Genomic DNA, 18,656 nt, shown 5'->3' on the forward strand with positions numbered 1-18,656 from the left:
ATGATTCACCGTATCTGTCTGTATGTTTTATCTACATGTTGTGTGAGCGAATCTTCTCTGAAACCGTGTAATAGATCCTCTTCAGATGAAATGAACCCTCTGGACCTATTCGCAACTTCTTTAGACTTAGCTTACATTGTATGAAACACTGTGAAATTGGCGTCAGTAGCGAATCTTTGGTTGCTATATAAAAGTGAAAGTGAAAGTGGCGTCAGTAGCGAATCTTTGGTTGCTATATAAAAATCACCAGAACGGAGACAGCTAGCATGAGGTACTCGAGAATGCAATCATAGTTTTAGTTAGGAATATGTGCTTCAGCCGAAATGCAAAGAATTGTGCTTGTGTTTTACATCTGTACACAAACAGGGTTGTGTACAGTTTAGTTGGAAACACATACATATATCGTTGTCGCGTGATAGACGAATGATTAAATAATTTCTGAAATGCAGAGTACCTTGTGTAAATTTACAAATGAACACATGTACACGTATACTACACGTGCATTGCTTTAGTATCAACACTTCAATGTCGTTCTCCCTTCACTAATGTTTATAATAACTAAGATTATCAAACTTTGTAAAAGTACAGTCTGTGAGTGGCTTTGTCCCCAGAGCGACCTGGTGCAGCTTCAGATATGTTCAAACACATTTCACACTGCACGGTGTGTGTACATACATCTTGAAATATAAGCCCCATCCCTGTAGTAAGAGCCATGTGAAAATACTTGTGTTTGGTTTGCAGGAAAAATACGAAATACCAATTACTGTCCAAAACTGATTTTGTGTCCTTAATCGACGAGTACGTCAGCTACACCAAGAAGTGTTTACACAACCTCAACTCATGCGGTTGGCAGGGCAATAAATACTGTTCACAAATAAGAAAATCATGCTGCCGTTTACATTTGCATTAAGCTACTCAACACTGATTCATCATACCCCTTGATAACATTACAACACAGCGGGGTACACGACATGCAATCCGTAATCCACATTAATTACGGAGCGAAAATACCTTGTTATAAATTTGCTGAGATAATCACTTCAAATTACCCTGCCTCTGTCTCCATTTGTAAACACAAAACCTGCAATTATGGATATATGTATTAGCCATGTCATTACCCTTTAGGAATCACAGTATGTTGTGTAAAATCAGACAACACTATCCAATGGGTGCAGATACCCAATACACAGTCTACAACCAGAGGCCAAAAGAAAAGCATTAGCTGATTCCAGAAACCGGTTTCTGTATCTTAAACCAGCTGCATGTTCCCGAGAGACAAAGCGCCGAATTCTAACACTGTAACACACACCTCACCCTCGCCCTCACCCACCCAGTATGGGATATGTTATATGGATCTGATCCAGGCTTGGAGATTAGTCGCAAATTGATGCTGAGCAACTTGTGCCACACAACTGCTGATTACGCTGCCAGGTTTAGAAAGAATTTTTTTATGAAACGTAAATTATGCCTATCGAAATATTCAGTGGTATGTCGTATTCTGTGTGTCCAAACTATCTAAACGACCTTGTGTAAATCATAGACTCATTATGTTACTCCATCTTGACAACATTACACCGACTACACTTCCTTCGATGGCACTATTCACCCCCGCGTCTCTCCATCAGCAGCCGAGTCTGCTCGTTCATCATACAAGGGTTGCCAGCTGCCGTCTTGCTCTGATGAGATATTACACGCTTCTATAGGATAATGTGTAACAATAAATAACATGTTATTTCTTGGTTATTTTCATATCAAGAAACTAACGAGGTGAAGAACAGATTCACTCTTTTAGATTGCGTGATCGTTTATGTTCCGTTGTCAATTAATAGTGGTCATTTATGAGCGATCCGGCAAATTGAAAGCTTGCTGGTATGTCTAAATTAATATCGGAGGCAGTCGTATTCGCCATGAAATGTTCCTGGTAGAGATCTGAGCTGTTAGGACCCTGCGTCAGATGATTGAAGTGTAATTAACGACTTGGGGGATAAAAGACAATGTGTAATTAACCATTATGGCAGAATAATCTCCCACTAAGATTTCACAAGGGTCCACATCACGAGGAGTGATGGTCTTTCATGGGCTGCCTTAGATGGCAATATTAGATGTAGATCGGAAGTTGGCTTTGAGCAGAACCTGGTCTACCAATCATCTGACGCACTCTGGCTGTACCGCTTTCGGTCTCCTCTTGATATTTCAGAGAAGAAAGAAAATTAGACACAGCTGTAAACTTTATGAAAATAATTACAATGATAGTTTCACTGGGAGTTCGTCAGTGAATCAAGTCTATACTTACACTATGTGGCTGGAAAACTGTCGGCTAGGTTCATGGATGTCATGAAGACTATAGAGAAAGGAGCATAGCCAGTGTTATGGCGATTGTACGTGTTTTACATTCAAAAGATTTGCCATTATGCCTTGCAAATACGAACAGTATGTTCGATTATTTAAAACTTTTGGTGTGTTTAGGTATCCAAAAATTTGTGTACTCCTAACACCAACAAACGATACTGCGCAAAAACGATGGATTATCAGTCAATCAGATTTTTTGTTTGTTGACCTCAGCTGAATAATTTACTTAGAGAGTCACATTTTTGACAAGGCGCTGCGCGTCTTGTAAAGACAACTTAATTGACCTATGTGCCTTTAAGCAAACACGTGCCATTTAACGTTCTGTCCATTCTGGAAGTCTTTATCCTGGGTGAATCAATCAGTCACTTGCTGCTGACAGTGGCCATTGGCTTTGGTAACTGATACAGCCGCTTCCAGTTAGAGTTTCCAACTGTATACCCCTGGGGATGGACAACGGTGCTTGTACCGTGCAGATCTGTCAAATACATAATGTTTATAAACATTTTCCAAGTAAACAATGTTTATTCGAACTCCCTGAGTGCGGAAATCCCGTGTCCTGTCGTCTCCTGGACGAGTATCCTATGACTACAGATGACTCATTCACCCGGAAAAGTGTTTACCCAGTTAATGTTATTGGATTGCTATTAAATTTATTCCGTGAAAGATCCTGTTTCAGTTCGAGTATAGCACCCGACGTGCTGGTGCATCCGAAGAGGTGCATCCGATGATTCGTACAAAAAACTATGAATACTGTATGTTGTTATTATGCTCCCCTGTTAATCATTGTCATTATGTGATCATTATAAGTATCAGGAATATAATCACGAAAAAAATCATGCATAATGATGTAGAGTTTACACCTGGTACACATTTCTTTCCGACAAAGATAAGGACAGGCCGTACACACGTGCTGTCAGTGTATGTGATACCCACCACGTATTCGTGCTCTGTCTGCCAGTAAGATAGATACTTAGTGTTGCAGTGTATCATCACCTTCACGTTTTCCATTGGTCTGCGTGTCGGAGGCAAATGAACCAAATGCCATTTGACTTCCAATGTTAAACCACCATCCAAACTCTTTTTGATGTCGTCCAACATTCACCCTCTGTTTCAACATTTAGACTCTGTTTTTTATGTTCTCCAACTCCATCACCCCACTATATTTGATGTCCCTCAACACCAACATCACACACTCATTGATGTCCCTCAACACCAACATCACACACTGATTGATGTCCCTCAACACCAACATCACACACTCATTGATGTCCCTCAACACCAACATCACACACTGATTGATGTCACTCAACACCAACATCCAACTCTAACTCCAACGTTCACACTCTATTTGGACGTCCTCCAACTACACAAACTGCATGATATCTTTCAAATTCAACGATCACATAGACAAGTCCGTCGTCAGTCTGTGGTATATAACTGTCACACAACTAAAACAGCACATAGTCAAGTCCGTCGTCAGTCTGTGGTATATAACTGTCACACAACTAAAACAGCACATAGTCAAGTCCGTCGTCAGTCTGTGGTATATAGCTGTCACACAACTAACACAGCACATAGTCAAGTCCGTCGTCAGTCTGTGGTATATAGCTGTCACACAACTAAAACAGCACATAGTCAAGAGCGTCGTCAGTCTGTGGTATATAACTGTCACACAACTAAAACAGCACATAGTCAAGTCCGTCGTCAGTCTGTGGTATATAGCTGTCACACAACTAAAACAGCACATAGTCAAGTCCGTCGTCAGTCTGTGGTATATAGCTGTCACACAACTAAAACAGCACATAGTCAAGTCCGTCGTCAGTCTGTGGTATATAACTGTCACACAACTAACACAGCACATAGTCAAGTCCGTCGTCAGTCTGTGGTATATAGCTGTCACACAACTAACACAGCACATAGTCAAGTCCGTCGTCAGTCTGTGGTATATAACTGTCACACAACTAACACAGCACATAGTCAAGTCCGTCGTCAGTCTGTGGTATATAGCTGTCACACAACTAACACAGCACATAGTCAAGTGCGTAGTCAATCTGTGGTATATAACTGTCACACAACTAAAACAGCACATAGTCAAGTCCGTCGTCAGTCTGTGGTATATAGCTGTCACACAACTAAAACAGCACATAGTCAAGAGCGTCGTCAGTCTGTGGTATATAACTGTCACACAACTAAAACAGCACATAGTCAAGTCCGTCGTCAGTCTGTGGTATATAGCTGTCACACAACTAACACAGCACATAGTCAAGTGCGTAGTCAATCTGTGGTATATAGCTGTCACACAACTAACACAGCACATAGTCAAGTCCGTCGTCAGTCTGTGGTATATAGCTGTCACACAACTAACACAGCACATAGTCAAGTGCGTAGTCAGTCTGTGGTATATAACTGTCACACAACTAAAACAGCACATAGTCAAATGCGTCGTCAATCTGTGGTATATAACTGTCACACAACTAAAACAGCACATAGTCAAGAGCGTCGTCAGTCTGTGGTATATAACTGTCACACAACTAAAACAGCACATAGTCAAGTCCGTCGTCAGTCTGTGGTATATAGCTGTCACACAACTAACACAGCACATAGTCAAGTGCGTAGTCAATCTGTGGCGCTTAAATGGCACATTTTGTAATACTCAGCAATATTTCGCAGTGTGGTGGTATTCTATGAGCATAGAGTCTGGACCAGACAGTCCACTGATCAACAGCATGATCTGCGTAACTGAGATGCGATGACACATGTCATCCTTGTCGGGGAGCCCGACCACCCGATCCCGTTTGTCGCCTCTTACCACAAACATGGGTTACTGATGATCTTCTAAGCCAGATCTTCACTGATTCCACGGCAGGACCAACTCAGTTACGAAACTCAAACTACCACATCCGGTCAGATAAAGACCTGATGTCCCTGACGGATTAGTAATCGTTCTGTCTAATATTGGAGATGTTTAACTAAATAATTCTAGGAATGTCATACGAAATCATTTTTAAACCAAAAAAACTATTTTTAGAAAACGTTTTAATTTACAAGAATAAAAAAAAAGAATTAATGAGTTCTAATTCAATCTTATGTTAAAACTTAATTGCCTGCATTTACTAGTCGAGACGATCAGTCCGATCGCCATTCAGGGTATTAACAGGTACCAGCTTGGTATGATGTAGCGGATATTCAGCTGTATAGGTGTATATTGTATGTCAAAGAGGTAAACTACGTTTCTAACCCAGACAGGCAACCATTGCTGCATCTCCCACATATTCTTTGGGGACACGAGTGGGATAGAGGTTGTCTTTCTAGTTATTACACAGTACACGTGTTTATTAGCCATCGTTGACTCTCTAGATCTACATTTGTCCTTTTCCTGAAAGGCACGAGTCGAGTAAGAATGGGTCGCCAGTGTATCGTCATTATCGTTGCTTTGCATACGAGTTTCAGTCAACTCTTCAATTCTGTCGATAATTCGGGTTTGCAAAGTCGTTACATTAACAGTTTCAAACAAGACTTCGTTTCAAAGGTTTGCGCCCACTGTTATAAATATAGTCACTTACTTCAGGCGATTGTTCTTACGAAATATTCCATACTGTTTATCGGTGCAGTTTACACATGAACTGACGTATTGTAAAGCAAATATTCGTAACTTTTAAAAAGTTATTCTCATGAGTTCAAGAAATGATTAAAATCAGTGAAATCTGGAGATTTCGTAATAATGTCAAAACTTTACACCAGAACCCGCTGTTCACATGTTCGATATTTGCACTGCTTCTCTGCAAATTGATGTATGATCCCATTGCATATGAATTGCAGGTGGTTCCCCCAAGTTGGAGAAATATATCATCAGTGTTACCGTAACATTAAGTGAGCATATACTTTTCAAACGAAGTATACTTTGTGCTTATTTCGTATACATCTTGACTGCGGCTGCCGCAGCAGTATCAACACGAGGACAGATCTGAACACTTCAAGTGAAGATATTCTAACATGATACAAGCCAGGACGACAGTTCACCCCTACTCTCCACATGCCGCCCGCATCCACAGACAAGCCTACTTCAAAGGTCAGCCACAGAATTCCGACTGTACCCATTGTAAATTCATATTCATCACGTACATGTTTATGAGGGGTGCCACCGGTGGGACAGAATAAGCTTACCATTTTTGCTAACACATGGAACTATCATAGTGATTCATAAACACATGCTCTGTCATCGTATCGTTTGATGACAATCACTGGATTGTCCAGACGCGGTTTGTTTACCAACAACATCGTACAGCTGTAATACATACATACTAATTACTGTATGGCGCTAATATTCAGTTCAGCTGCTCAGAGGCACTTTATTTGTGCTTCAATCACTGGATGTCAATGTCATCGACGAATCGTGTTTTCAATCCCCATTCTTTGTCATACATACACCTCTTGCCAGGGGTGGGAGTGGGGTGGGGTGAAATAACTAATAGTATGAAATTGCTACTGTACTATGGTACAGTGGCACAGTAATAATCGCCGCCTGCTCTGATATTTTTTTTTTCATTTCACTTGCAACATATATTGATAAAACATTGTGATAACCATTACTTGTATTGACATTGTGTGATAAACAGTCTATGAGGTTAAAGAACAATAATACACTACTTGTTGAATTCAGTATCTAGGAACCAGGAAAGGTAACTCCGAATTATTTTCTTACCAAAATGAGTGCGAAACGACAGATAAACGAAAGAAAACTTTGATATTTTCTTGGTGATAATACAATGCAAATACTTAACAATAGAAAGTGAGCTGGACACCGGTATAGCGTGATATAGAAATGTGCATGTCCGGCAGAAAAAAAACACTGCACAGGGACGTCGGGCAAGTTGTTATTTCTGACCCTGCTTGCATCCATTAGGCACACCAGTATGGCTTTCCCATCCTTAAGGGTTACCCCTTCACAGAGGGGTGAAGGGGGATTCACAGATGCAGTACTTTGTCCAAGTTTGCTGCACGTTGCTGTACCCGCACGCATTTATTAGGCCACTATCTGGCAGAGGGTTGTGTACTGTCCACTCGGAGCTGTGACAACACGGATAGTCCGGATAGAACCGGGTCACATTGTGTGCTCGATCCCGGCACCTTAAGCTCGCTGAATCACGTCTGGCGCATAAGACTGCTCGTCCACCACGCCCCAGAGACTCTACAGAAACAAATATATACTCATGGTTTTGTCACAACTAGGATGTAGGTTCGAATCCCGGATGAGACTCAACTCATGGGATGGGGGGTGCATCCTATGTATTTCCACAGCGCACATGCCATGGCTTTGTTGAAGGACGACGTGTTACACACAACTGTCACAACAACGACGACGGAAACGACAGTGTTTAGAGAATATGTTTATGTATGGGATTCGAGGTGCAAATTAGTCACCTCTAGTCTAAACCACGGAGGTACATACTGCCGGCAGAACAAGGCTTTCGAAATTAGGCCTCTGTGTAATCTTTGTGTAGACTTGTTTATTATTGTTTGAAAATACATGTTCTTATTTCGGTCTTCTGTTCATTGATCTAGTTGTGACTTTCTTACAGACTTTGCAACATACACCGACATTTGCCTTTTAAATCTTACACCTTGAATGAAAATATTATTGGAAATGCCCGTCATTATTTGTGTTATTCCGACTGAGTTTGCAAAACGTGTTAGATTACTACAGCATCCCATAGCACGTGCCCAGCCTATTTGAACTTCATGGAAACAAAAGTCCACTTCACACTTTAAACGAGCCCACGCCAGCATATTGTAGAGATGGTCAGCCATCAAATGCTGAAATGGTGTTCGTTATGACGACCCTATGGGAAAAGAAGATATTTGATATTTCGTCACTGCCCAACTTGTTATGGAAACCCTTGTACTCTGTATTCATTATTTGGTTCCCCATTTATTACAATAATCTAATTTCTATTCAATCAGGAGCCGTAGCATTAAAGACTTGACAAATATGTGATAAGTGGTGCCGACATTCTTACAGTTTAGCTCAAATTGACAATCATTACTTATGCAACGTTATTTTCGAATTCTCCATTCACGCCTTCATCGGCAAACTGTAATTTCTCACTCCTAATAAACAAGTAATCTCTGATACGAACTGCCGTTTTGAGCTACAGATCTTGCATAATGTATGTGCCATGCTCCCGGGTGTAACCCAGAGCTAATCGCCAATGTCGATGTTTAATTATAGCTATCCAAACTCCCTTTGTCTGCATGGCTTGGGAGTCCTAAGACAAATATTAAAAAAACAAAACGGATTTTTTCCTGACCGAACCACCAGTCTGTACAGTTGACCGAATAATGGATTGAGCTGCTCTTATCCTGTGTAATTCATTGTTCTTTCATGAATAGATTAATTACGTTTCACGTGGGATTTGGTCGTGGTGAAACAAGGCAACGATTACACAGACGTAGTGCACGTGGCAGGTTGCGTAGATTCTGCCGCTGACAAAGGGACGTATTATGTAACGCTGTAGACCTGCACGGCGAGTGATGAGGAGGACGTGCAGGTGAAATGACATAAGGCAGTATGAGTTACCGTCCTTGAATAGTATTTAACTAATTTTACGGCGCTTCAGAGCCTGTTTGCTCTTTGTCGATTTCATCGCATATCATCAACACCACCACCACCACTAACCATCATCATCATCATCACCACCACCACCACTAACCATCATCATCATCATCATCATCATCATCATCATCATCATCATCATCACCAGCAGCAGCAGGAGCAGCATTATTATCAGTTTGCATCAATACTCTCCTAGCACTGATGCCGGTGGTATGTACAACTGCCTATAGTATGCTTATAGTAACTTAATGTAATTGAACTTAAGCCTGCATACAAGGAGCAGTTAGGAATACACGAGGACTCAGTTATCACTAGTTATGTCCTCGTTGTGTTAGCTTTTACATGACCATCCGTGGGTGAAGGTGTGCCAAATTCACGAAGGAATTAACTGATTTTAAACATAGAAACATTATTTATTCAACTTTTTGTAACCAATCATCAGCAACTGTCACCAGCTTAAAGGTAAAGCATGACAAAAACTATAAGAAGCCAGAATGAATGTGTTTCCTGCAAAATATATTTTCAAAATGTTTCTTCGTATCACGACATAACTTTCATCAAACTAATGTCATTGCGTGGCTCCAAATCCTGCACCTTAATATCTGTAGATATTGATGACATGTCTCACGAGAAGAGCATAGTGAATACAAACGCAGCTCGGAAAGGGAGATCCTGGTATACCATCATCCATACCGAGTTTTAGGTTTGTAGGTTGAATTTATTCCTGGATCCCAGCACCCCGTGTTGTAATGAAGAAGTGTATAATGAACCATGGCGACAGATCATTGGAAATCCCTGATTTCTCCAAACAATGTTGTCACCTGTCTTCAGGGTGAGGATGGTCCACTGAACGTTACCATTAATGGTTACTTGTAAGAGCAATTTTACCAGTCTCCTATATTCCAACATTGTTTGTACGTGTAACACATTTCAAATCTCCGTGAATCAGACGTAGTATGTCAGCTAGCCCTTGACACAAGATGGGTGTGGTCTCTCTGGTGGGGTCTCTCTGTGTCCATACTCAGTGAAGCGTCGGTTCAGTATTGTAGGAAACAGAAAAAAATGGATTTTTCTCACATCTATTTTTACAATTTATGTATGTGCTAAAGTGTGAAATATGTCTTGAATTAAGTTCGGCCTAACTACAGTTCCAGTGGTAGGGAGATATGAAACGTGAGAAAAGGCTTTATTCAGGAAAGATCAGTGAAGAAATAAGAGGATTTTTTCAATGTCCAAGGCGACTTATTTGGAACAGACCTCGGATAGTGTGCGGTGATATTGTATTACAAAAGACTTTTTTTATGCCCAATTTTAAATTAGACCTGACTTCATTATAAACGTCTCTAAGCCAGTACAGGTGTAGCAGACGATGGCTGGGGTCGGGTATCAGGTATCATACTCCTTTACATATGTCAACATAAACTTCATGAAAGAAAGACACGCAAGATGTAAATCAATAGATGAGATAATGAACATTGACATGTTCAACACACATGAAAAAACACAAAATATGTTTGAGATGACCTCCCTGTGCCAGTGGGAAGCCCATGCATTTCATGCCAGGTGAGTCGACGGTCCGTCGTCATTCCTAACTGTCGTCTATTGTCTGGTCAATTGTTTTCAGCAGCTATTCATATTTTATCAACGTTTTGCCCGATTTTATGAATAACACCAACCAATGTGATCGTTCATCTCCTGCTGCAGTACGCCGGTGTAGGAGACAATAGTGAGTGAAGAGTCGTAAAATATGTACCTGTCTGCGGACCAACTGCTAAAGCGCTGAGAGCTAGGACGGAGGACAGCATCGAAAGAACGTTGGCAGTCTTGAAGTCTTGTATACATTAGTTTATTTTTGTTATTTGCACTAAATAGTTCAATGATTTTGACTAGACAACCGTGAGTCACATGACACAACAGAAGCTGTAGGTGAACTGGTATTCACGTGCATGTGTTGTGTGCCCGCCGGCTACTGCGGTATTCTACTTGAACCTCTGTTCATGATCATGAACTCACCTGCCTTACAACAGGAGCAGCGTGTTTATTTTCCACACAGTGTCAGGCTATGTTCTGTCAAGGTGTAAGACCGCAAACATTTCTTTGGCGTCAACTCAGCTGTGTATGTTGACATCATCTCTCTCTCTTTTAGTTACTTGTGTCATGGTTTCAATAATTTTGTGATTCTATGCACACTTATCGTGGTGACGCCTGTAAAATTGTCATGCATTCTTCTCTAATGGGATTCGTCAAAGTCGACACGCTTTGTCGAAGAGATACCAAGTCTCACTCACAAAGATGTGCATTGCATCAGATACCTTCAGTGCCGGACATTCACGCCTGTACTAGATGCATCACCTCCAAAGACTTGCATTGAGTAAGCGCCACGGATAGACATACGGATTGGGAATGAACAGAGAGGCCTCATCAAATGCGACGTGTCTGTTTAAGTAGAACGCTACAGTTCTTGTATGCAAACGTTTCCAAATATGTTTTATGTTGCATACGAGATTCCCCAGAAATCTAACTTCCACGGTTTGTTGTATCTTTCGACTTTTGTCTCCCCCACAGGAGATCCGTGAAGGTCCTGGCTAGTATAGGCCTTCAGCAGCCCATGCTTGCCATGAAAGGCGGCTATGCTTGTCGTAAGAGGCGGCTAACGGGATCGGGTGGTCAGTCTCGCTGACTTGGTTGACACATGTCATCGGTTCCCAATTGCGCAAATCGATGCTCATGCTGTTGATCACTAGATTGTCTGGTCCACAGTCCGTCACCATATATCTGGAATATTGCTAACTGCGGCTTATACCTAAACTCACTCACTCCTAATAGGAATTCCCCAATACAAAAGGAAGTGGGCATCACTTCTTTCTAAATTATATCACTTGACACGTCCTGTGTAACGCCTATTCAAACATGGTAAAACGAAACCCAGGTTACGTAAACCGAATGTCCACGACACCATCTTATTGCTTTCACTGGCACTGGGTCGCGTTAGCAAAGGATCATGACAAAACGTATGAGATAAAAACGTTATTTGATGGCAACACCAGAGTTTATGTTTGCTTTAATGGCTCTCCTGAATGTCTTGACTATTAGTGGTTTTCCACAGCTGATATTGCGCTCCATGGCCGTATTTCCAAAAGGGCGCAATCAAATTTAGCACATATAGCCATACAACCGCGTGATAGATTGCGGCCCACTCATTAGCCCGCGTCGCTACTGGCAGACCTTCACTAAAGCTAATAGTTAAAATAGGCCTTTTCCGATGGGATTCTTTTATTTAGTAATTCCACCTGCCCATCCCCAAGCTGAGAGGAATGAAGAAGTTTTCTGCAATTTCATTCAAACAAAGAGAGCCGTTTCTAAGCCCCAGTTCTCGTCACAGCCGCTCTGCAGACATAAATAATAAGTACATACATCATTGTCGCGAGTGTGTCAATAAAGGTCCATTTTCTGGATTATTGGGTGCTGCTTTTATAGTTATCTCTGGTTTACCCGATAAATCAAATGAATATATTGTGGGAATGGTTTGCCGTGAGAAGTCGATTTGTCTCTGGTAGTGTCTGTTCTGACGCGCGGGTGGTCCGCGAACACGGTGCCGCACTTAACGTTGTCTGTAGTAGCAAGTGGGGATTTGTACATTCTGTTAAACATGCACTGAAATTTCCCGTCGAGTTAGTACACCCAGAGAACATATGGACCAACCAGAAGATTGAAGTTTATGCCCTTCAGGACAAATGTTAAAATCAAAGAAGTTTTTTGTTCATCAATGGACTTTTGTTTCCTGTCTGATGTTCTTTGCGGGTGATTTTTTTCTGCACCAAAAGGGCTTAGATTTAGCGCTAGCAAAAGACTGTCCCCCGACTCAAATTAATATGTCTTTAATAGAAATATGTCTTGTGAATGGAGAAATGAATTGTCATCAGAATATGCTTGCGGGATGCATTATCTTTGATGAGCTCGAGAATCATATCTGAAAGAATTCTGATCAATGTGTGTTCTATGTATCTTTCAATCACTGGGGCCTACTGGTTAAAGCGTTTGTTCGTCAGATGAAGGTCCGGGTTCGATTCCTTACTGGGGTACGATGCGTGAAGTCCATTAATATGTGGTCCCCGCCGTGGTATTGCTGGAATATTGCTAAAAGCGGCTTAAACTCAGCTCATTCACCCACTCTTTCAGTCACGAACCATTCGTGGAAAGGTCATCCACGCACAATATCATATAGTATTACAATGATTTGTTCATTGATTTGGAGTGAAAGCTGTTCAAACACTGTATTCATCTATATGCTCATCAACCATCAACACGTTTCTGGGATTGTGGCAAAGGCTAACTTCACCAAACATCCACCGATTCATCCAATGCATCCATGGAGACTGTGTAGTGTAGTAACGACTATTTAATGACTCTAACGTCGTTAGCATTTATACGATGGCACGCTGCAGCTGGAACACTTCCATGCCTTCTCAGAATGCGTCTATGAGGTATATTTCAATTCCCGCTTGAGCATTAATTTAGACATAATGCCCTGGCCTCAGACGCTATTGATTGAATTAGCAGTCCTGTCTCAAACTTGGTTCTACTGGGCCTAAAACTGGGTATTAGTATTACTGGGGGGACATGCATGTGTGTGTCATACTTAAAGGCGTGGAGATTTTGACGTCATCCGCTTGACAATGTGGCTGCGTCCTCCTCGCATATAGCACAGGGTTTTGCATGTGTTGAACACTTTTTGAGCATGGAGGTTAGTGAGACAGTCAGAACAATAAGCATACAGTTACACAATTACTATTGGCTCAACTTGTACAGAAAAGAGATCGTAACACCTCCAGGGACGGACCCAGAGGGTGGTGGCAAGTGTGTGTGTGTGTGTGTGTATGTGTGTGTGTGTGTGTGTGTGTGTGTGTGTGTGTGTGTGTGTGTGTGTGTGTGTGTGTGTGTGTGTGTGTGTGTGTGTGTGTGTGTGTGTGTGTGTGTGTGTGTGTGTGTGTGGCGGGTGGTGGGGTGCTGATTCCCAGACCATCATTTCCCCCTAACCATTATATCCAGCATCCCTTACCCACCCATCCATTCTCAAAAATCCTGGTTCAGCCCGTGACCTGTAAATACCTTAAATGGATATCAGAACCGTACTGACTGTTAAAGAATTCAAGTATTTTGTTCATCAATGGATTTTTGTTTCCTCTCTGATGTTCTTTGCGGGTGTGTTTTTCAATACCAAGAAGACTTGAATTTAGCGCTAGAGAGAAGACTGCCCCCGACTTAAATCGAACAAAGTAATTTGTTGTTACACATGTCGTCTAATGTGTACCATTGTATCTTTTTCAGGATTTGACGAAACACGAAGAAAATGGACACGCTATGGCCAAACGGAGTAGCGGGGGACATGAGATTGAACTTGTCGATGACTTGACGGAAATGGGAAAGCGATACCTTGACTCTCTTGGTGGAGCTCAGATCCATGGCTACAAGCGCTTTTTTGACCCACTTGCTGACGTAGATGTGCAAACAAAACGGTATCTGGACCCCATTGGTGGATTTGAGGTGCATGGATATAAGAAGCGATCCTTGAGGGCTGCTGGGAGGACAACCCATAGCCGCACAAAAAGAGACTTGGATGCCCACGATGACTCCAAAACCCACGACGGATTAAAGAGACTCCTCAACAAAGTTAATGCCGGTAAAACGCATGGGGAATTAAAAAGAGGTTTCGACACACTTGGAGGTGCACAAATTCATGATGGATTTAAAAGAGGCTTTGATACTCTTGGAGGTGCCCAAATTCATGACGGGTTCAAGAGGGGCTTTGATACACTAGGAGGTGCCCAAATACATGATGGATTTAAAAGAGGCTTCGACACACTAGGAGGTGCCCAAATCCACGACGGATTCAAACGAGGCTTTGACACACTTGGAGGTGCCCAAATCCATGATGGATTTAAAAGAGGCTTCGACACACTAGGAGGTGCCCAAATCCACGATGGATTCAAAAGAGGCTTTGACACACTTGGAGGTGCCCAAATCCACGACGGATTCAAAAGAGGCTTCGACACCCTAGGAGGTGCCCAAATCCATGATGGATTTAAAAGAGGCTTTGACACACTAGGAGGTGCCCAAATCCACGATGGATTCAAAAGAGGCTTCGACACACTTGGAGGTGCCCAAATCCACGACGGATTCAAAAGAGGCTTTGACACACTAGGAGGTGCCCAAATCCACGATGGATTCAAACGAGGTTTTGACACACTTGGAGGTGCCCAAATCCACGACGGATTCAAAAGAGGCTTCGACACACTTGGAGGTGCCCAAATCCATGACGGATTCAAACGAGGCTTTGACACACTTGGAGGTGCCCAAATCCACGATGGATTCAAAAGAGGCTTTGACACACTAGGAGGAGCCCAAATCCATGACGGATTCAAAAGAGGATTCGACACACTTGGAGGTGCCCAAATCCACGATGGATTCAAAAGAGGTTTTGACACACTTGGAGGTGCCCAAATCCACGACGGATTCAAGCGTGGATTTGACACACTAGGAGGTGCCCAAATCCACGACGGATTCAAAAGAGGCTTCGACACACTTGGAGGTGCCCAAATCCACGATGGATTCAAAAGAGGCTTTGACACACTTGGAGGTGCCCAAATCCATGATGGATTCAAACGAGGCTTTGACACACTTGGAGGTGCCCAAATCCACGACGGATTCAAGCGTGGATTTGACACACTTGGAGGTGCCCAAATCCACGACGGATTCAAAAGAGGCTTCGACACACTTGGAGGTGCCCAAATCCACGATGGGTTCAAGAGAGGCTTTGATACTCTTGGTGGCTTCAATGTGCACAGTTTTAAAAGAGGACTGGACACACTGGGAGGCTTCAATGTACATGGATTCAAGAGGAGCGCAGACAAGAAAGAGAAAGACGAACACGAGGAATGAATAACACTAATGCAATACATTACTTGATGCCCTATATTGAAAATAACTGTGACGATGAAAAGCCAAATCAAACACATGCAAAAAGCCTATCATCACATAATAGCATGCAATATGAAGTTCGGTCTCTTTGCCTCATAGAACAAGGACGTCTATGAGAGAGGCTCCTTCTGGCCACGTGGCAGTGAGGTTATCACAGGAGTGTTTTCTGCAATACATTGTACAGTGACTGTGATACTTGTTTTTGTTTTGAAATAATATACTATATATTTTACTTGGGATGTATTTGTAATATTCATAAAATAGTCCTGACGACAAACATATGGGACTAGGAACCGATGTACCCATTTATTGAGTGCAGCCATCATTACCTATACGAGCTTCATACAAACCACGAAACTTAAGTGAGACCTTCTACTAATGCGAAAATACAGTATGTTGGTGTTTTGTTACTTCTTATGCGTGACAGCAGAATAAAATGCGATTTTCTTGAATATTTTATTTTCAATTATACGCGTGTTCTTTCTCTGCTTCACTGACACGTCGTACTGGGCCCCGTTCCTCAAGGCGATTCTAGTATTACGATAGTCGTAAGTCAATGTTAAAGTATGGGAGTTACGAATGTCGTAGCGCTACGATCGTTTTGAGGAACGGGGCCCTGATAGAGCAACTAAGGGGATCTGGTGGTCTGGCTCGCTGACATGACTGGCAAATAATGCCGTCGTTCTGCTAGAACAACTAAGGGGATCTGGTGGTCTGGCTCGCTGACATGACTGGCAAATAATGCCGTCGTTCTGCTAGAACAACTAAGGGGATCTGGTGGTCTGGCTCGCTGACATGACTGGCAAATAATGCCGTCGTTCTGCTAGAACAACTAAAGGGATCTGGTGGTCTGGCTCGCTGACATGACTGGCAAATAATGCCGTCGATCTGCTAGAACAACTAAGGGGATCTGGTGGTCTGGCTCGCTGACATGACTGGCAAATAATGCCGTCGTTCTGCTAGAACAACTAAGGGGATCTGGTGGTCTGGCTCGCTGACATGACTGGCAAATAATGCCGTCGTTCTGCTAGAACAACTAAGGGGATCTGGTGGTCTGGCTCGCTGACATGACTGGCAAATGATGTCATCCCGATCGTAAGTAAATCGATGATCAGTGACCGGTTTGTCTGAAGAAGACTCAATTATTTACAAATCACCGTTGTATAACTTGTTATAATGTAACTGACTGAAGCGTTAAACAGAAAAGGAAACATTTACTGGCATTAGTTAAACCATGTGTGCCTTTAAAATTTGATATTATCTTAGGTTTGATAAAAAATGAGTTAAAAGACCGAGGTGACTAATTTTAATGGTGAGTTAATGAAGGTATCCGATATGGATGTGGGTGTTGTGGGTGATCAAGGGAGTGGAAACGTGTAGAGTGTTGATAAGGGGATTAGATACAGGCGTGATGGATGATGGGATAGTGAGAAAGTGAGCATGGCTATATATCGCTTGTAGCCATATTCCAGCAAGATCACGGGAAGACCGGAAATGAGCTTTATACGTTGTACCCATATGGGGAATCGACCCCGGGCTTTCGGCCTGACAAGTGAACACTTTAACCACTTGGCTACCCCTACCGCCCCGACCAAAACTGAAATTAGATCTGGTGGATTTCGAAGTGCATTGAAACTAGGACTGAATTCCACTAGCTGTTGTTATACGCTGCACTCAGCAATAGTCCCAGCTAAATGGTAACGGTCCGTAAATATTCTAGTCCAGACAAATCATGCAGCGATCAAAAGCATGAGCATCGATCTGCGCAACTGGGAACCTATGACGCGTGTCAACCAAGTCAGCGAGTCCGATCAACCGATCCCGTTAGTCACCTCTTGTGAAAAGCATTAGGTTACTGAGTATCATTTCTAACCAGCAACACGATTTAGCGAGAAAAATATGAGCGGTCTTGGAACGTGTGGCGATTGGTGAGACGATGTAGTTGGGTGAGGCGGGCTGCGGAGCAATGTAGACGATGTTTGTATGGTAACGTGGTCAATGTAGACGATGTTTGTATGGTAACGTGGTCAATGTAGACGATGTTTCTATGGCAACGTGGTCATAGAAACAATGGCGTGAAAACTGGAAAACGTAGGGACTGGTGAAGAGGGGTTTCCATGTGGACGTGGGTGTGGCGGATGTTGAGATGTGTAGATACATGCAGAGAGGTGATGAGGGGATCGGATGTGGATGTAGGTGTCGCGGATGTTCTGTAGTGAGGATATATAGGGAGAGGTGATGAGGGGATCGGATGTGGATGGCGGATGTTCTGTAGTGTGGATATATAGGGAGAGGTGATGAGGGGATCGGATGTGGAGGTGTGGATGGTGGATGTTCTGTAGTGTGGATATATAGGGAGAGGTGATGAGGGGGTCAGATGTGGAGGTGTGGATGGTGGATGTTCTGTAGTGTGGATATATAGAGAGAGGTGATGAGGGGATCGGATGTGGAGGTGTGGATGGTGGATGTTGTGTAGTGTGGATATATAGAGAGAGGTGATGAGGGGGTCGGATGTGGAGGTGTTGATGGTGGATGTTTTGTAGTGTGGATATATAGAGAGAGGTGATGAGGGGGTCGGATGTGGAGGTGTGGATGGTGGATGTTTTGTAGTGTGGATATATAGGGAGAGGTGATGAGTAGATCGGATGTGGAGGTGTGGATGGTGGATGTTTTGTAGTGAGGATATATAGAGAGAGGTGATGAGGGGTTCGGATGT

At 42.6% G+C, this 18,656-nt stretch overlaps 1 protein-coding gene across 3 annotated transcripts in view; it reads left to right on the forward strand.

The window, feature by feature from the left end:
- The window catches only part of LOC137268685 (feeding circuit activating peptides-like), a 31,412-nt gene extending 15,020 nt beyond the window's left edge, over window positions 1-16,392 (forward strand). Inside the window, exons 2-3 of one of the 3 annotated variants that reach the window (XM_067803288.1) lie at window positions 14,291-15,551; window positions 15,600-16,392. In XM_067803288.1, coding sequence (XP_067659389.1) covers window positions 14,291-15,551; window positions 15,600-15,901 — 1,563 coding nt within the window. In that variant the 3' untranslated portion in view covers window positions 15,902-16,392. Of the gene's footprint in view, window positions 1-14,290 lie in introns of all 3 variants that reach the window. The other 2 variants (XM_067803287.1, XM_067803286.1) reach the window with 2 other exon arrangements.
- Window positions 16,393-18,656: the final 2,264 nt, after the last annotated feature.

This window comes from Haliotis asinina, chromosome 16, assembly GCF_037392515.1.
Source record: "Haliotis asinina isolate JCU_RB_2024 chromosome 16, JCU_Hal_asi_v2, whole genome shotgun sequence".
Classification (NCBI taxonomy): domain Eukaryota; kingdom Metazoa; phylum Mollusca; class Gastropoda; order Lepetellida; family Haliotidae; genus Haliotis; species Haliotis asinina.